Source organism: Choloepus didactylus, chromosome 14 (genome assembly GCF_015220235.1).
Source record: "Choloepus didactylus isolate mChoDid1 chromosome 14, mChoDid1.pri, whole genome shotgun sequence".
Classification (NCBI taxonomy): domain Eukaryota; kingdom Metazoa; phylum Chordata; class Mammalia; order Pilosa; family Megalonychidae; genus Choloepus; species Choloepus didactylus.
In genome coordinates, this window is record NC_051320.1 from 34,812,999 (window position 1) to 34,833,856 (window position 20,858).

At 37.9% G+C, this 20,858-nt stretch overlaps 1 protein-coding gene across 4 annotated transcripts in view; it reads left to right on the plus strand.

Moving 5' to 3' along the window:
* Positions 1-20,858, plus strand: part of ZC2HC1A (zinc finger C2HC-type containing 1A) — a 72,176-nt gene that overhangs the window by 48,210 nt on the left and 3,108 nt on the right. For 2 of the 4 annotated variants that reach the window (XM_037803088.1, XM_037803089.1), the window contains exons 8-9: positions 68-184; positions 3,370-3,477. In XM_037803088.1, coding sequence (XP_037659016.1) covers positions 68-184; positions 3,370-3,477 — 225 coding nt within the window. The remainder of the gene's footprint in view (positions 1-67; positions 185-3,369; positions 3,478-20,858) is intronic. The other 2 variants (XM_037803091.1, XM_037803090.1) reach the window with 1 other exon arrangement.

Sequence of the window (20,858 nt, forward strand, 5' to 3'; positions counted from 1 at the left end):
TTTAAATTATATGAAGTAGCAAACAGTAGCAATCTCCTTATGGGTACACCTTTATATATTTTAATAGTAAGATGGACAAGTTAGGCCCTCCACTTCGAACTGGAAGAGATGTGCAAAGGTTTTATGACCGTGATACAAAATCAAACAGTGCCATCAAAAGACATGAGTTATTACCCATTTACAAGTAAGTATTTGTAACTCAGTTGGTTAATCTCTTTCAGATATTTCCTTAAAGGCTTTATATACTGAGATAGTTTAACTTAGAGATTCCTGTACTTAAAAAATCTTAGTTTAATCATTTTTAAATCAAGAAGTTCTAAATAATATTCTAGGACTTAAAAGATTTTGATTTTTAGTGAACATTTCTGTTGTCCTAAATAAAGCTGTTTTTAGATCACGCATTTTATTCCATTAAACTTTAATTTCTAGAGTGTTGAAATAACGTCACCTTCAACAATTGTCATTTTTGTGAAGCTTTTTTCAGGAGTGGTATTCTCAAAGAGAAGGCCTATACTTAAGCAGTTGATGAATTGTAAAAAGCCAGTAAACAGAAGTCTCAGAAACATTTAATCTAGCGCTTCAGTCTTTTTGTTAGATAGAATTACTTGAAAATTTCATGTAAAAAAGGGAAAAGATAGGACACTGCTAAGTAAAGTCTTCTCTCTGTCCTGATGGCCTAGCAAACTGAGAAGAGAGGCAAGTGTGGCAATGGCAGTCATTTTAGAACTCCACCAAATGAGTGGAGTTCAATATCAAGTGTAGCCCTCTGATTTTAACATGATGAAATAAGGGCCTAACAAATTGCTTAATTGAAAAAATAAATTATTAAGCAGAGTTAACTTTGCTAATGTTTAAACTAAGACCTACTACAGCATTTTGTTTGCTGGTATAAAAATTAATAAGTTTAACTAGATATATAATGAAATAACAACAGGAAAGGTCCTTGAGCTCTTAGAGGCAGCTGTATATTACCTTTTAATAGTCAGTGTTAAATCCTGGAAGGAAGACTGTGCTTTTGAGCGATTTTTCCTTGTCCTACTACTTCTCTCTCTACCCTCTGAAGCAGATCTCAAAGAAACACCAAATTTCAATAAGGTAGATTAAGTGCAACTTTAAAATTAACCTTATTTTTATTATTTGTTTGAGGTGTCACAGGCAGCTTTCAGGTGCAGAATAAGGGTAGCACTTTTCAGACTGGCAAAGGAGAAAAATGTGTTGATTATGAGACTGGGGCAGCATTTTAAGTTTAAATTGATCAAGACAGTTCTTACACATCTCTCAAGGATGGTTTTTCTCATTTCAGGTTCAGCCTCTTCCTTAGAAGATGTTAATAAAAATAGATGATAGGCATTTAATAATGACATGTATTAATGTTGATAATCTCTTATATTTTCCCTAAATCTAAACATTTTGAACAACATTAAATTGTTATGGTGAAGTTGCCTGTGTACATTTGCATGGGTATGTTTGTTTCATCTGTATATACTATATGAAGGCAATAGAATGTCTATGAAGGCTTTGTTCTACAGCCACAAATGTGTGTTTCTTATTCCTCTTGTGACTTTCACCGTAAGAATTCCCATTCTTTTTCAATGAGAAGTTAGAGAATGAATCGTAACAAGCATGATAGCTGTTCTACAAAATTTCTAGAGTTGATATATAAAATCTGAATAAAATAAACCTCATGGATGAACTTGCAGCTAACCATTTGAAGCGGTCCAGGGCATCCATGCACCAAGGTGATTCTTTGCTTGTCAAAGTTTAGAAATGATAATTTAAAGAAGTAGCTACTCACAGTAACCTTTCATCGAATGCATCATTGTATACTGAATATAATCTTTGGACTAAGATCTGCCTAGGTTCAAGTACTCTGCTACGTAATGGCTTTGCAACTTACTTAGACTCTCTGGACCCAAATTGCTTTAAAATAGGAATATTAACTTCTGAGGGTTTTTGTGAATATTTAAAATAGAGAAATATGTTTATAGTGCCTGGCACCATATTTAGCATGTAGCAAGCATGTGAAAAATAGATGTTGCTTTTACCTGCCTGTATTTTGGAGGTAGCTATTTAAAATTTTAGGAGACTTTCTCCAACTTTGCTGTACAAGTAGAGGAGGAAGAATTTCAGCTGAAGTTTAAGAGCTTTCAGTCTAAAGGAATATTTTAAAATATTCTGTCCATTCCATATAACAGAACATTGCTTAGCTGTGAAATGAAAAGCTTTGAGTAATCTGTGGAGGGAAGGGAAATAACTCTTTATTGGGCATCTGAAGCCTGACTTTGCAACATACTAGCTGTGTCACCTTGGGTAAGTTATTTAACTGCTTTTTGCCTGAGTTGCCTCATTTGTAAAATGGAATTATTAACCTTCATACTTCATAAGATTATTCTGAGGATTAAATAAGTTAATATATACAAGGCAATTGGAGATATAGCTAGTGTATTTCAAGCATTATTATATAAATATTAACTTGTAGTAGCAATAACAGTAGTAGTAATGATTGTAGTATCATTGTCATCAACTATATTAAATGTTTCATATAAATTGTACTTAACATTTCTCTAAGACAGTGATGATGATCACATTTTATACATGAGAGAACTTGGATTCAGAAAAGTTGGCCACTCTCACCAAGCTGATCAGAAGCAGTGGGATTTGAATCCAGATCCATCAGAGTCCCAATGTCTATACTTTTACTGTTATATCATAATATACCCTTCTAAGCTTTCTTTGATTCCTGAAGTTTTGCAAAGGGAATTCAGTGATGATCCAATCAGAACTCCTCCTCTACTGATACCAGATGGCTCAGGCTGTGTAGTTGGTAAAATTACGTATTGAATGGGAAAATTAGATTAACCCAATTTTGTGGTTGCTTGTTTTTTCCAAGAACAGACTTTCAGAAATTGAATATTAAATATTATCATGTTAAAGTGGTTAATATTTCTTTTTTTTTTTTTACCACATTTCATATGCTTAGGATAATAATAAATTTTGTTTAATGTATTATTTAATGTTTATGCATAGTCACTGAACAACCCAACTTTATTTTGAGAGAATTATAAATTTAAACTTTTCTAAAATTTTGAGGCCTGTCAGAATTAAATTATAAATTCCATTTAAAGCATACATATGTATTTTGATTTAATGTACCTTCAGGATAGTAAAAGCAAAAAATGCCTTGGTTTACCCTTTGTATTAATTATTTGTTTTCAGGTTTAAAATAATTATTTTGATTTTAATGTTCTATTGAACTTACCTGTCTGCAGCTTCTAATTATTTTTCTAATCATGCAAGTAGGCAGTTTGAGAAGTAAATGTTTTCTGTTTAGTGCTGTTTTCATTTATGCCATCTCTTTCTCTCTTCTAGAGCTAGCGTTAAATCTCGAAATACCACACCACCCAGTTTGGCAAGAAGTCCTGCCTCAGGTGTGCCTACAAGCAAAAGAAAAACATATACTGAGAGCTACATAGCCAGGTATGTTTAGCTCTGTTAATCCAAATAATGGGGAAAAAAATGAGTGTGTCTAGTTTTCTAAGATTATTTGCAAAAATATGTGCCAGCCTATTTATAGAAAATCTAATCTTTCCTTTGTTATTTAATCTGATTTCTAAGATGTATGCTAAACAATTTATGCAAAGTAATATTTTTCCTGTATCTTTACTTGTAATTGTTGTTAATGCTCAAACTCAATTCATTGATTACACTAGATTCATTTGGGGTTTTTGTGTCTTAATTTTAAGTTCAGCATGATTATTTTTATTATTTTTTTATAAATCTTCATTTTATTGAGATATATTCACATACCACGCAGTCATACAAAACAAATCGTACATTCGATTGTTCACAGTGCCATTACATAGTTGTACATTCATCACCTAAATCAATCCCTGACACCTTCATTAGCACACACACAAAAATAACAAGAATAATAATTAAAGTGAAAAAGAGAGCAATTAAAGTAAAAAAGAACACTGGGTACCTTTGTCTGTTTGTTTGTTTGTTTGTTTCCTTCCCCTATTTTTCTACTCATCCATCCATAAACTAGACAAAGTGCAGTGTGGTCCTTATGGCTTTCCCAATCCCATTGTCACCCCTCATAAGCTACATTTTTATACAATTGTCTTCAAGATTCATGGGTTCTGGGTTATAGTTTGATAATTTCAGGTATCTACCACCAGCTACCCCAATTCTTTACAACCTAAAAAGGGTTGTCTAAATTGTGTGTAAGAGTGCCCACCAGAGTGACCTCTCGGCTCCTTTTGGAATCTCTCTGCCACTGAAGCTTATTTCATTTCCTTTCACATCCCCCTTTTGGTCAAGAAGATGTTCTCCATCCCACAATGCCGGATCTACATTCCTCCCCGGGAGTCATATTCCACGTTGCCAGGGATATTCACTCCCTTGGGTGTCTGATCCCACGTAGGGGGGAGGACAGTGGTTTCACCTTTCAAGTTGGCTTAGGTAGAGAGAGAAAGCCACATCTGAGCAACGAAGAGGCATTCGGGAGGAGGCTCTTAGGCACAATTATAGGGAGGCCTAGCCTCTCCTTTGCAGCAACAGTCTTCCCAAGGGTAAATCCTGTGGTAGAGGGCTCAACCCATCAAACCACCAGTCCCCTATGTCTGTGGTCATGTTAGTAACCATAGAGGTGGGGTAGGCCAATACCCCTGCATTCTCCACAGGCTCCTCAAGGGGCTCTACATATTTTCTTCCTTGTTTTTTTTTTAACTTTTTTTTTTTTTTTTAAATCAACTGTATGAAAAATAAAAAAATAAGAAAAAAATTAAGAAAAAAAAACATACAGTAAAAGAACATTTCAAAGAGACCATAACAAGGGAGTAAGAAAAAGACAGCTAACCTAAGATAACTACTTTACTTCCAACATGTTCCTATTCTACCCCAAGAAAGTTACCTAATATAGCATCATTTCTGTGAACTTGTTCCTACTATACCCATCAGAAATTAACAGACCATAGTCATTCCTGGGCATTCCCAGAATGTTGAATTTACCCATGATAGCTTATCTGTTCTTCTTGGATTATTGTTCCCCCTTCCTTAATTGCTCTCTATTGCTAGTTCCCCTACATTCTACATTATAAACCGTTTGTTTTACATTTTTCAAAGTTCACATTAGTGGTAGCATATAATATTTGTCTTTTTGTGCCTGGCTTATTTCGCTCAGCATTATGTCTTCAAGGTTCATCCATGTTGTCTTATGTTTCACGAGATCGTTCCTTCTTACTGCCGTGTAGTATTCCATCGTGTGTATATACCACATTTTATTTATCCACTCATCTGTTGAAGGACATTTGGGTTGTTTCCTTCTCTTGGCAATTGTGAATAATGCTGCTATGAACAGTGGCGTTCAGATATCCGTTCGTGTCACTGCTTTCCGATCTTCCGGATATATACCGAGAAGTGCAGTCGCTGGATCGAACGGTAACTCTGTATCTAGTTTTCTAAGGAACTGCCAGACTGACTTCCAGAGTGGCTGAACCATTATACAGTCCCACCAACAATGAATAAGAGTTCCAATTTCTCCACATCCCCTCCAGCATTTGTAGTTTCCTATTTGTTTAATAGCAGCCATTCTAATCGATGTGAGATGGTATCTCATTGTGGTCTTAATTTGCGTCTCTCTAATAGCTAGTGAAGCTGAACATTTTTTCGTATGTTTCTTGACCATTTGTATTTCCTCTTCAGAGAACTGTCTTTTCATATCTTTTGCCCATTTTAGAATTGGGCTGTCTGTACTACTGTCATTGAGTTGTAGGATTTCTTTATATATGCCAGATATCAGTCTTTTGTCAGATATATGGTTTCCAAAAATTTTTTCCCATTGAGTTGGCTGCCTCTTTACCTTTTTGAGAAATTCCTTTGAGGTGCAGAAACTTCTAAGCTTGAGGAGTTCCCATTTATCTATTTTTTCTTTTGTTGCTTGTGCTTTGGGTGTAAAGTCTAGGAAGTGTCTGCCTAGTACAAGGTCTTGAAGATGTTTTCCTACATTATCTTCTAGGAGTTTTATGGTACTGTCTTTTATATTGAGATCTTTGGTCCATTTTGAGTTAATTTTTGTGTAGGGTGTGAGGTAGGGGTCCTCTTTCATTCTTTTGGATATGGATATCCAACTCTCCCCGCCCCATTTGTTGAAAAAACCATTATGACCCAGTTCAGTGACTTTGGGGCTTATCAAAGATCAGTCGGCCATAGATCTGGAGGTTTATCTCTGAATTCTGAATTTGATTCCATTGATCAATATGTCTGTCTTTGTGCCAGTACCATGCTGTTTTGACAACTGTGGCTTTATAATAAGCTTCAAAGTCAGGGAGTGTAAGTCCTCCCACTTCATTTTTCTTTTTTAGAGTGTCTTTAGCAATTCGAGGCATCTTCCCTTTCCAAATAAATTTGATAACTAGCTTTTCCAAGTCTGCAAAGTAGGTTGTTGGAATTTTAATTGGGATTGCATTGAATCTGTAGATGAGTTTGGGTAGAATTGACATCTTAATGACATTTAGCCTTCCTATCCATGAACAGGGACTATTTTCTATCTTTTAAGGTCCCCTTCTATTTCTTTTAGTAGAGTTATGTAGTTTTCTTTGTATAGGTCTTTTACATCTTTGGTTAAGTTTATTCCTAGGTACTTGACTTTTTTAGTTGCTATTGAAAATGGTATCATTTTCTTGAGTGTCTCTTCAGTTTGTTCATTTCTAGCATATAGAAACATTACTGACTTATGTGCATTAATCTTGTATCCCGCTACTTTGCTAAATTTGTTTATTAGCTCTAGTTGCTGTATCGTTGATTTCTCAGGGTTTTCCAGATATAAGATCATATCATCTGCAAACAATGACAGTTTTACTTCTTCTTTTCCAGTTTGGATGCCTTTTATTTCTTTGTCTTGCCGGATTGCCCTGGCTAGCACTTCCAGCACAATGTTGAATAACAGTGGTGACAGCGGGCATCCTTGTCTTGTTCCTGATCTTAGAGGGAAGGCTTTCAGTCTGTCACCGTTGAGTACTGTGCTGGCTGTGGGTTTTTCATATATGCTCTTTACCATATTGAGGAAGTTTCCTTCAATTCCTACCTTCTGAAGTGTTTTTATCAAAAACGGATGTTGGATTTTGTCAAATGCTTTTTCAGCATCTATTGAGATGATCATTTGATTTTTCCCTTTTGATTTGTTAATGTGTTGTAATACATTGATTGATTTTCTTATGTTGAACCATCCTTGCATGCCTGTAATGAACCCCACTTGGTCATGGTATATGATTTTTTTAATGTTTCTTTGGATTCGATTTGCAAGTATTTTGTTGAGGATTTTTGCATCTATGTTCATTAGGGAGATTGGCCAGTAGTTTTCCTTTTTTGTAGCATCTTTGCCTGGTTTTGGTATTAGATTGATGTTAGCTTCATAAAATGAGTTAGGTAGTATTACATTTTCTTCAATGTTTTGAAAGAGTTTAAGTAAGATTGGTGTCAGTTCTTTCTGGAAAGTTTGGTAGAATTCCCCTGTAAAGCTATCTAGCCCTGGGCATTTATTTGTGGGAAGATTTTTGATGACTGATTGGATCTCTTTGCTTGTGATGGGTTGATTGAGGTCTTCTATTTCTTCTCTGGTCAGTCTAGGTTGTTCATATGTTTCCAGGAAGTTGTCCATTTCCTCTGCATTATCCAGTTTGTTGGCATACAGTTGTTCATAGTATCCTCTTATAATTTTTTAATTTCTTCGGGATCTGCAGTTATGTCACCTTTTTCATTCATTATTTTGTTTATATGGGTCTTATCTCTTTCTGATTTTGTCAGTCTAGCTAGGGGCTTGTCAATCTTGTTGATCTTCTCAAAGAACCAACTTTTGGTGATATTTATCTTCTCTATTGTTTTTTTGTTCTCTATGTCATTTATTTCTGCTTTAATCCTTGTTATTTCTTTTCTTCTACTTGGTTTAGGATTGGTTGGCTGTTCATTTTCTAGCTTTTTCAGTTGATCCATTAGTTCTTTGATTTTGGCTCTTTCTTCCTTTTTAATATATGCGTTTAGTGCTATAAATTTCCCCCTCAGTACTGCTTTTGCTGCATCCCATAGGTTTTGGTGTGTTGTGTTCTCATTTTCATTCGTCTCTATATATTTAGCAATTTCTCTTGCTATTTCTTCTTTAACCCACTGATTGTTTAGGAGTGTGTTGTTTAACCTCCAGGTATTTGTGAATTTTCTAAGTCTCTGATGGTTATTGACTTCTAATTGTATTCCATTGTGGTCAGAGAATGTGCTTTGAATAATTTCAGTCTTTTTAAATTTATTGAGCCTTGTTTTATGTCCCAGCATATGATCTATTCTGGAGAAAGTTCCGTGAGCACTAGAGAGGTATGTGTATCTTGGTGATTTGGGATGTAATGTTCTGTATATGTCTGTTAAATCTAATTCATTTATCAGATTGTTTAGGTTTTCAATTTCCTTATTGATCTTCTGTCTGATTGATCTATCTATAGGAGAGAGTGATGTGTTGAAGTCTCCCACAATTATTGTGGAAACATCAGTTGCTTCCTTTAGTTTTACCAGTGTTTCTCTCACGTATTTTGTGGCACCTTGATTGGGTGCATAAACATTTATGATTGTTATTTCTTCTTGTTGAATTGCCCCTTTTATTAGTATGTAGTGGCCTTCTTTGTCTCTGAAAACATCCCTGCATTTAAAGTCTATTTTATCTGAGATTAATATTGCTACACCTGCTTTCTTTTGGCTGTAGCTTGCATGAAACATTTTTTTCTATCCTTTCACTTTCAATTTCTTTGTGTCCCTGTGTCTAAAATGAGTCTCTTATATGCAACATATTGATGGTTCATTTTTTTTAATCCACTCTGCAAATCTATATCTTTTAATTGGGGAGTTTAATCCATTAACATTCAACATTATAACCATGAAGGCATTTCTTGAATCAGACATCTTATCCTTTGGTTTATGTTTGTCATATGTATTTTTCCCCTCTCTCTATTAATATCCTTTAATGTACCCATACCGAATCTCTTTAGTACTGAACCTTTCTTCCAGTCTCTCTCTCCTTTCTTTGTTTCTCTGTCTGTAGGGCTCCCTTTAGTGTCTCCAGTAGGGCAGGTCTCTTGTTAGCAAATTCTCTCAATATTTGTTTGTCTGTGAAAAATTTAAGCTCTCCCTCAAATTTGAAGGAGAGCTTTGCTGGATAAAGTATTCTTGGTTGGAAATTTTTCTCACTCAGAATTTTAAATATATCATGCCACTGCCTTTTCACCTCCGTGGTGACTGCTGAGTAGTCACTACTTAGGCTTATGCTGTTTCCTTTGTATGTGGTGAATTGCTTTTCTCTTCCTGCTTTCAGAACTTGCTCCTTCTCTTCCGTGTTTGACAGTGTGGTCAGAATATGTCTCAGAGTGGGTTTATTTGGATTTATTCTATTTGGAGTTCACTGGGCATTTATGATTTGTGTATTTATGGTGTTTAGAAGATTTGGGAAGTTTTCCCCAACAGTTTCTTTGAATACTCTTCCTAGACCTTTACCCTTTTCTTCCCCTTCTGGAACACCAATGAGTCGTATATTTGGATGTTTTATATTATCTGTCATATCCCTGAGGTCCTTTTCGATTTTTTTCCCCATTCTTTCTTTTGTTCTTTCATTTTCCATTCTGTCATCTTCCAGGTCACTGATTCGTTGTTCAGCTTCGTCTATTCTTGTACTATGAGTATCCAGAATCTTTTTAATTTGGTCAGTGATTTCTTTAATTTCCGTAAGATCATCTATTTTTTTATTTAGTCCTGCAATGTCTTCTTTATGCTCTTCTAGGGTCTTCTTGATATCCTTTGCATCCCGTACTATGGTCTCATTGTTCATCTTTAGTTCTTTGATTAGTTGCTCTAGGTACTGTGTGTCTTCTGATCTTTTGATTTGGGTGCTTGGGCTTGGGTTATCCATATCGTCTGGTTTTTTCATATGCTTTATAATTTTCTGTTGTTTCTGGCCTCTTGGCATTTGCTTAACTTGATAGGGTTCTTTTAGTATTTGTAGACCAATTGAAGTCCTTATCTCTGATTTATCAGATCTTCAGCTTCGTGGAGTACGCTTTCTGTAACTAACCAGCAGGTGGCGTCCACGAGCCACCTGTTCTCCACAAGCCAGTTCTCCCCTGCTTTGCCTTTTTGGTGAGTGGGGGAGTGAGTCTTGTGGGGTCCAATTGGTGTACCAAGCTTGCGAGTGTAGTTGGTGTTGCCTGCCCTGTATATGGGGCATGTGTCTGGGCGGTTAGGGAGGGGGGGAGTGGCTCTGACAATCAAATCTCCCTGGTGTTCCTGGAGTTTTAAAGCTGCTGCGATAGTCTAATCCTTCAGTTCAGTCCTGCCACAGTTTGTCTCTGCCACTGACCCACAAGTCCTTGGTATTGGCGTATGGCTCCTGAGACTTGCGAGTGGGTCCCTCTTCCAGGCCGTGTACCCCCTGGTCCTCTGTTGAGGGATGACTGTGCTATGTCACAGGTGAGTACCATCCCCCCAGGGCAGTTCTGGGCTGCTGGGCTGTGTAGGGAGGCTCCCAGTCTGCTGAAATGATGGCTGAATGGGGCTTTGTTAATTCACACTGCTCCACCTTCCCAACTCTGGGACAACCAGCTGAGGGTGCAGGGAAAGCTAATGTCCACGCCCAGTTTTGTCGTGTGTGTGTGTTATTTGAAGCACTTCCATCACACTGGGTTGTCTGGGGCAGCTCTGGGCTATGGGGCTGGTGATGGGCAGGAGTGTTTCCTGTCCACCAGGATGATGGCTGTGAGTGGACACCCCACCTTTTCTTGGGAAGTTGTGGTGTTTAGTGAATTTTCTCAGCCACTGGATTATTGCCTTTTGTCTGAGAGCTCTCTTAGTTCTGCTCTTGTCTTGACCTGCCCAAATTGCAAGTCTTTGAGGTTTCTGTATTGGGCTTCTTAGAGTAATTGTTTTAGAAACAGAAAAAAAAAAAGATTAAAAAAAAAAAAAATCCCTCCTCACAGGTCTAATGGGTTATTGAAATGCTAAGAGACAAAGCAATTGGGCCATTAAGGAAAGATCCAGGGGGCAGAGAGATCAGTTTTTCTTCAGGATTTGCATATGAGCCTCAGGTCCTGAGCTTTGCCCTTCCCCTTTCTACATTCACCGGAACTCCAAAAATCCTCCGCTTTTATTTTGGAGTTTTTCTTGCTGTTTTTTGCTATGCCTGTCTCCTCTCTGCTGGGCTGGCTGCTCTCAGATTCTCTGGTGTCTGGTCTCAGTCTGTCCATGGTTGGAGTTTGGATCAGTAGAATGAGTTTCCGATAAGAGCTGCCACTGCAGTTCTCCCTTCTTCCCAGCACTGGTGGCCCCTCCTCCCATGGGACTGTGCCTGGCAGGGAGGGGCGCGGGTCCCCTGGCCACAAAAACTTACAGATTTCGCTGAGCTCATCAGTTCGATGTGTTCATGAGTGTTGTATGAAGTATGCCCGAAGTCAGATTGCTCTGTGGTGTCCAGTCCACGCAGTTCCTGGCTTTCTACCTACTTCTCTGGAGGAGTAACTAAAACATACAGCTCACCAATCCGCCATCTTGCCCCACCTCTGAGTTTGTGTCAGCATGATTATTTTTACCCATACAAATTGAATAGTAGACTCTGAGTTACTGATATTGTAATTTTCAGCATCACTTGATAAATTTAAATTCTGAGGCTATGATTATCTGCATTCTTCCCTTTCTAATCTGTCTTGATCTCTGTTCAACTTTGACATTCACTCTGTTTTTTGAGTATATAAGGAAACCATCTTAGTTGTTGATATTTATTATATATATCCTCAATTAGTCCACAAAGTTTAAAGGCAGGGTACATACATGAAGTATAGTGAGATAAGATATTTTTTAAAATGGAAGAAGAATAGGGAAGACAGGGAAAAATGAGAATTAAAAGATGCAAAACCAAGAGTGAAGTTAGTCTGCACAAGAAAGACCCCGTGCATAGGCTGGCACTGGGCCACAAACTGGGATCTAAACTTTGTAACAGCCAGTGTACAGAGGAAGATAAGAGTAATTAGTTATATGACTCAGGGTATCTGTAAATGAAAAATAAACTAGATTCTCTGGAGAAGCGCAACAGGTCTTGAGGCCTCAGATTTTCTCCTGTGGATTCTCAAAGAGGGTGCTGGATAGTATAATGGATAATTTCTTCTTTTACATCCCTATCGTAAATATGGCAATGAATTTTATAGGGTATTTTCTTAAGATAAAGATGTTATTCTGATTTAATCCAGGGATAAATTTATGAGATCTAAGATACTAACTAGTTCTGAACCCTGACTGTTCATCAGAATCACCCATAGAGCTTTCTAAAAAAAACAAGTATGTCCAGATTCCTCCCAGAAATTCTGACTTTTTTTTGGTTTGGGGAGAAGAATTGGAGCATCTGCCATTTAAAAAACTTTATGGGTGATGCTTAGGCACAGTAAGGGATGAGAACAATAGAGGAATAGGTGAATTGCCATCTTTCCAGCTAGATTCTTTTTTTTTTATTTTTTTATTTTATTTTGAAATAAATTCAAAGTTACATGAATAGTTGCAAAAACAATACTAGCCCGATACACAGAATTCCATCATACCCTGACCCCCCTCCCCCAATAGCTCAATCCACCAACTTTAACATGCTGTCACATCACTATTTCTTTCCCTCCCTATCTATCATCCATCATATATTTCTCTCTCTTCTGAACATATGAGAGTTAGCTGCACACATCCTTGAACATACACTATAATTCACGTATGTACTTCCCATGAACAAGAACATTGTTTTATGTAATTCTATTAAGCACAGCTAAGAAGTATAAGAGATTCAACAATGATACAATGCTTACATTCTATACTTCCTTTTCCTTATGTCTCAGCTGTGTCCCTTCGAGCCACCTGTCCTCCACCCTCCAATCCCGTCCAAGTTCATCCTTAGCATTCAATTGTCGTCTAGTTAGACTGTCTTTTTTTTTTTTTTTTCCTTTTTTCAATTGTGGAAACATATATACAACCTAAATCTTCCCATTCCACCCCCTCCCTAGCCTTTCCATTAGTGGGATTAATCACATTTAGAATAATGTTATGCTCTTTCCCACCATCCATTGCTAGAAATTTCCCTTCACTTCAAACAGCAACCCTACACTCCTTTCTTAACTTCCCATTGCCCCTTCCCCCATTTCTCTTAACCCAAACTCTAATTTCATCTCTATGGTTATATTCTCTGATAATTTCTTTGTGTTTACTGTGGGGCTTAAAATTAACCTCTTAAATCCCTATCAATCTTGTTTTTCTTTGATACCACCTTCACTTCAATAGGGCACATAAACTATGCTCCTATACTCCTTCATTCCCCCACCTTTATATAGTTGTCTAAAATTACATATTTTACATTGAGTTCAAAACCACTGATTTGTCCTTAGAGTTTGTGTATTTTTTATCATTTAGGAAGTAAATAGTGGAGTTATAGTTCAAAAATTATTAACTTCTATTTGTATTCCATTGTGTTTGGAGAATGTTCTTTGAGTATATTCAAAAATTTTTTTTTTTTAATTTCTTGACGCTTGTTTTATGTCCCAGCTTATGGTCCCTTCTGGAGAAAGATCTGTGATCACTAGAGAAAAATGAGTGTCCTGGTGATTTGGGATGTAAGGTACTATATATGTCTGTTAAAATTCTCTATATCTCTTTCTCCTTTCTTTGTCTCTCTGTTGGTAGGGCTTCCTTTAGAATCTGAAGTAGGGCAGGTCTTTTATTGGCAAAGTCTCTCAGCATTTGTTTGTCTGTGAAAAATTTAAGCTCTCCGTCAAATTTGAAGGAGAGTTTTGCTGGATAAAGTATTCTTGGCTGGAAATTTTTCTCTCTCAGAATTTTAAATATGTCATGCCACTGCCTTCTCGCCTCCATAGTGGCCACTGAGTAGTCACTACTTATTCTTATATTGTTTCCTTTGTATGTGGTGAATTGCTTTTCTCTTGCTGCTTTCAGAACTTGTTCCTTCTCTTCAGTATTTGAGAGCCTGATCAGAATATATCTTGGGGTGGGTTTATTTGGATTTATTCTATTTGGAGTTCGCTGGGCATTTATGCTTTGTGTGTTTATATTATGTAGAAGGTTGGGGAAGTTTTCCCCAACAATTTCTTTGAATACTCTTTCTAGACCTTTACCCTTCTGGGACACCAATGAGTCTTAAGTTTGGACATTTTATTTTATCTATCGTATCCCTGAGATCCATTGTGATTTTTTCAATTTTTTTCTCCATTCTTTCTTTTGTTCTTTATTTTCTGTTCTGTGGATTTCTAGGACACTGAGATGTTGTTCAGCTTCCCCTAGTCTTGTGTTGTGAATATCCTGAGTCTTTTTAATTTGGCCAGCAGTTTCTTTTATTTCCATAAGATCTTCTATTTTTTTATTTACTCTTGCAATGTCTTCTTTATGCTCTTCTAAGGTCTTTTTTATGGCGCTTATATCCTGGGCCATGGTCCTCTTGATGTCCTTTAAATCCTTTGTCATGTTTTGTTCTTTGATTGTAGTTCTTTAATTAAATTTGCGAGGTATAACGTTTCTTCTGAAATATTTATTTGTGTGTTTGGAGCTGGATTCTCCATATCATCTGGTTTTATCACATGCATTAAGATTTTCTGTTGTTTTTGGCCTCTTGGCATTTGTTTTGCTTCATAGGGTTCTTTCAAGTTGTATCAAAAAAAAGGGATATCGATCGAATTTTTCAGAGACACAGTTTGGTGACTTACACTTTCTCTAAGTAACCAGCAGATGGTGTCTGTGAGCCACCTATATCCCTCCAGTCAGTTCTCGCGTAGTGAGGGGAAATGATTCTTGTGTGTTCAGTTGGAGAGCTCAGCCTGGGCACGCCGCTGGAGTCACCCACCCTGAATGTGGGGCGCGCGCACGGGTGGCCAGGGAGGAAGGGCAGCTCTCTCTCGGTGTCCCATAAACCACCGCACTTGGCGTAGCGCCCCTGGGTTCTCCAAGCGGATCCCCCCTCCCAGCCGCGATCCTCCCTCAGCCGAGCGGGATGCTGTGCTATGTCATCAGTGTGCGCCGTCCCTCTAGGGAAGCCCTGGGCCGCTTGGCTGTGCCGCGGGGCTCTCAGCTCATTTCAGAATACAGAATGTGTGAGGCTGTCTTTACTGCAATGCCTTACGGGCTGAGAGCAGCTGAGGTTTTCTCCACAGAGAGAGAGTGAGAGACAGAATATTTCCCCCAATTCTCCCAAGGTCAGTTGTCACCAAAAGCCTCTGTCTTCTTGTTGAGGATTCGCTGTCTGTATCGAGCAGTTATTATTAAAACCTCCCTTGGAGCTGGGCTGAGAAAGTGCACGGCGCGGCTTCTGTGAGGGAGGGGCTCTGGGCTCTAGGAGCTGGGCTGAGACAGTGCACGGCGCGGCTTCCATGAGGGAGGGGCTCCCGGCTCTAGGTTCTCGGCTCTCAGCGCGGGTCCACAATTTTACTTACAGATTTTATGCTGTGATCTCGGGCATTCCTCCCAATTCATGTCGGTGGAAGTTGAGTGTACTTTCATGTTTGTCTCCCCGCTACCATTCCAGGTTAATTACTGTTTTTTTTCATTTATGAATTGTTCTGGGGGAGACTAAGTCTTCCACTTCTTTCTATGCCGCCATCTTCCCAGCTAGATTCTTTTATAGTTACTGTTTGTCTCAAGTGAGGTTTTGATACATGCTAAATGTCAAGGAAGTGAGCCTATGATTCTTGGAGTACTGAAGTACAGATTTTGTATATTGTATATGTGTGGAGCTCTGTGTTTGCAGTCAGAGTTGAGTGTAGGATTAACATTCTGTTATGAAAATGGATAATTTAATAAAATACATATACTTGATTAAAAGGATCATCTCATCTCTCCAAAGAGGTATACAAAAAAAACCTACATGCAGGCTGGGGCAAATTTTCTATTAAGAAAACATTTCAGATTTTTTTTCTTCATATATATATAAATAGATAGATAGATAGATTTTAATGGTTGATACCTGAAGGGAAGCTCAGAAAGTTGCTCACTTGACATCCTCTTACCACCCTATCTCCCATCCCAGACAGAACTAATTAAACAGAGGGAGAAATCTCAGAGGTTTCTCTTTTTTGGCATTATGATAGCTTACAAGTCCTAGAAGACCTTTCCACTAAAAACACCTAGAGAATCTGGATAAAATAGAACAAGCATACTTTGGATGTGTAACAGCTCTCAGAAAAAGCAAAGGAAACCTCCTGGGACCAAAAATGTAAAGGAAGCCAGAGGTCAGATTGGTAAATGCATTGAAACTACATTTGAGGTTTTGACAGATCTTCACAAATTAGCACGTGGGTTTTGATGTCTTTGTGGGAAAGAGAAGTTGAGTTCTTGGAACTGTACACCGTGTGGAGCATTATAAACCCAACTTCCTGTCTCCTACCCCCATGTCTTCCATTCAAAGCCAGGACCCTTGAAATGCCCACTGAGGGGTTGTCTTAGGCTCAACTAGAGAGACTTACATGTCTACAGTATGTCAGACTTGACACTAAAAGCATTTACAGTAATTATATAATGACAGTAGGGTAGCATCAGGCCATTTCTCTAACATAGGAGTCCTTGTAGCAGTCCTGGAACTAGTCTTCTTTGGCCTTCCAATTAACAGTGTAAGTGTGAAGGAGCAAGATCTCATAGGTGAGTGTGGGGCCAATTTAATTAGAAATTCCATGTATACATTTCATCAGTTGTAACAAATGCCCCACACTAATGCAAGGTGTTGATAATGGGAAGTATATGGGAGCTGTGTATTTTTTGCATGATCTTTCTGTAAACTTAAAATTTCTCTAATTAAAAAAAAAGCTCTTATGCTTCAGAAGATACCATGGGCAAAGTGAAATAGCATGATATGGGAGGAGATATTGAAATACATATAAACCAACAAATGATCATCCATATGTGGGATTTTGTACAAACAAAATGTTAAAAATGAGCCCATCAGCAGTGTGGTGGTTCCACAGGAAGCTAACTATGGGGTTGCCATATGGTCCTGCAACCCCGATACTGAGTATATACTTGGAAGAACTGAGAGCAGGGACATGAATGGACATTACACCTTGGTGTTTATGCTGGCAGTATTCATGATTTGCAGTGGATGGAGGTGACCTAAGGGTACATCGACTGATGAATGGTGAACTGCGTGTATACATACAGTGGAAATGTATACATACAGTGGAAATATTGAGCGGCTGCAAGAAGAAATGAAGTTGTGAGGTATGCAACTAGGTGAATGGACCTTGAGGACAGTATGATGAGTGAAATAAGCCAGAATCTAAAAGACAAACAATGCCTTATTAATGTAGATTAACTATAATGTGCAAACTCGGAGAGTTGTATCTGAGAGCATAGGTTATCAGGGTAAAGCCTATGGTAAAGGTTCCTAGATTGTCAGCTCTTACAGCAGTCACATCTGTTCATGAGTTTTAATGGTTATTTCTAAATTCTGAAATGACGAGCTGGTTGTGTAAAACCTGGTCATCCCTGGAATTTCAGGTATCTGTGTGATACCTGAGACTCGGAGCCAGAGTACAGCAGCTACGAAAGTCAGCATTATCCCATACAGAAAACGTTAAAGAAGCTGAAAAAGAGATCAGACTTTAATGGGAAATATGAACAAAATGGACTTGGTTAGGACTACAGTAAACCAGACTAAAGGGAAAAGGATTGTATCTACTGTTTTAAAACTTCGACTTCTGTGTGAGACCAAAGGAAGAGATGTTTATTTGGTGGAAAATCTGTATTTTCTGTAGCATATTATATAGTGTAACTCGTATGGTCAGTTTACTCAAACACCGTAATTACCTGGAACCTTGAATAGGGGGTTTGTACAAGTTAGCATGAAACCCTGATACATCCCAGAGTAATTTGGGCAGAGAATAAAAAGTATTTGCAAAGCCCCCTTAAGGGATTGGGGAAAAATGGGAAATATTGAACTTATCCACTGGGGAATTCCTGATATTCTTGCAAGCATTGGGGACTACCATTGTAGTAGGCCACACCCTCGATCTTGTGGCTTGCCCTTATGAAGCTTGTTACTGCACAGGAGAGCCTAAGCCTACTTAAAATTGTGCCTAAGAGTCACCCCTAGAGAACCTCTTTCACTGCTCAGATGTGGCCTCTCTCTCTAAGCCAACACTGCAGGTTAACTCACTGCCATCCCCTCTAAGTGTGACATGACTCCCAGAGGGGTTGGGGTGTGTGTGTGTGTGTGTAAATCTCCCTGGCAACTTTGGGACATGACTCCTGCGGATGAGCATGGACCCAGCATTCTGGGATTGAGAAACCCTTCTTGACCAAAAGGGGGAAGAAAAATGAAACAAAGTTTCAGTGGCTGAGAGATTTCAAATGGAATTGAGAGGTCATTCTGGAGGTTATTCTTATGCATTATATGGATATCCCTTTTTAGTTTTTACTGTATTAGAATAGCTAGAAGGAAATACTTGAAACTGTTGAACTGCAGTTCATTATCCTTGATTCTAGAAGACAACCATGTAACTATATAGCATGTACAGAATGACTGTGTGTTGTGAAAACCTTGTTGCCCACATCCCCTTTATCTAGTCTATGGCCAGATGAGTAGAAAAAAGGGAGACAAAAATTAAATGAATAATAGGTGGGGGAAGGAATATGAGATGTTTTGTGTGTTCTTTTTTTACTTTTATTTTTATTCTTTATTTTTATTCTTGGAGTAATGAAAATGTTCAAAAAATGATTGTGGTGAGAATACACAACTATTTGATGATAATGTGAACAACTGATTATACACTTTGGATGATTTTATGGTATGTGAATATTTCTTAATAAAATTGCATAAATTTTTTTTTTTAAAAATGAATGCCTCCAACAGAAAAATGACCTGATTTTGGTTTCAGGAAGTGGGATAGGCAGTGCAGGCAGTTCACAATAGAAGAAACCTTCTATATGGCAAAAACAAAACAAAACATGAAAAGGTTCTCTGCCTCCCAAGCGGTCAGGAAAATGTATATAAAAACCACAGTAAGATACCATTTCACTCTTATCTGATTAGCAAAAATGGAAAACTCTTGACAGTACAAATTGTATTAGAAAACCTGTGAACAGAGAGGCTAGGCCTCTCTATAATTGTGCCTAAGGGCCTCCTCCTGAGTGCCTCTTTGTTGCTCAGATGTGGCCCTCTCTCTCTAGCTAAGCCAACTTGGCAGGTGAAATCACTGCCCTCCCCACTCCGTGGGATCAGACACCCAGGGGAGTGAATATCCCTGGCAGCCAACATGGAACATGACTCCCGAGGAGGAATGCAGACCTGGCATCGTGGGATGGAGAACATCTTCTTGACCAAAAGGGGGAAGTGAAAGAAAATGAAATAAGCTTCAGTGGCAGAGAGATTCCAGAAGGAGCCGAGAGGTCACTCTAATGGGCACTCTTACACACAATATAGACAACCCTTTTTAGATTCTAATGAATTGGGGTAGCTGGCGGTAGATACTTGAAACTATCAAACTACAACCCAGAACCCATGAATCTCGAAGACAATTGTATAAAAATGTAGCTTATGAGGGGTGACAATGGGATTGTGAAAGCCATAAGGACTACACTCCCCTTTGTCTAGGTTATGGATGGATGAGTAGAAAAATAGGGGAAGGAAAAAAACAAACAAAGTCACCCGGAGTTTTTTTTTACTTTAATTGCTGTTTTTCACTTTAATTATTCTTGTTATTTTTGTGTGTGTGGTAATGAAGGTGTCAGGGATTGATTTTGGTTATGAATGCACAACTATGTAATAGTACTGTGAACAATCGAATGTATGATTTGTTTTGTATGCAGTCATGCATGACTGCATGGTATGTGAAGATATCTCAATAAAATGAATTAAAAAAAAAAAAAGAAAACCTGTGACACTGAGAAGTCATATGCTGCCAGCACAAGTATAAATTTGCCAGCCACTTTGAAGAGAAACTTGGCAATATCTAGTTAAGTTGAAGTCTTGATACTTTGGTTAATAAATTTATTAATGTTAGTAATAATGTTTATTTCCTTAAGTGTGCACATTGCAGTTTTGAAATTATATTTTTAATCTTTGAAGTAGTTCTTATTTATTTCAATGACAGTAAAGCTGGTTTATTTTCCCTTGGCATTCTTCCTTGATTGGGGTTATGTCTTCTAACTCATCATTCTCTTCTTTGTAGCTTAAAGGGATTTTACTGATAGCTGTCAATATCTAACAGTGTGCTTCTTGATGCAAGAAAATTGTTTTAACTCTACAACTCTCTCTAGTGGGGCTGAAAGGAGAGGGAAAGAAGGATTCAAGCATATAAAAAGCTGACATTTCATCTTAATAACTTAAATCCCTAGTGGCTTTTATTAGAAAGTCTAATGATTTCTTTAACATCCCTCAATTGCTTGCATGAAAGAGGCATGCAGATTGGGGAATGCCTAGAATTCTGTTAATAGTGATCTCTGGAAAAAAAGTTATTTTCAACAGTGCCATGCTTATATTTTTGCCAGCAATTAAGAGTTCCCTTTATGATAACTTTAGAGTAAGGATCTTTCTCTCAGAAGAACACATGCCAGGCAGGAATGTAAAGATGCTATTACAGGAACCAAATAGCTGTTCTTCTAATTAATTAAATGTTGCATCAGTAGATTCTATATTTCCTTGATGGCTGACTTCTGTGATGAGACCTTTGTAGTCTCAAGCATTTTGCTCCAAACTCTTACCATGTATCGTTCTTGTAGCATCTGTTTTACCATCTTTGTGGTACAAGTTCACCCTTACACAGCATACTTAAGGACTTATTGACTATTTATTGCATTGCAGTAATTTA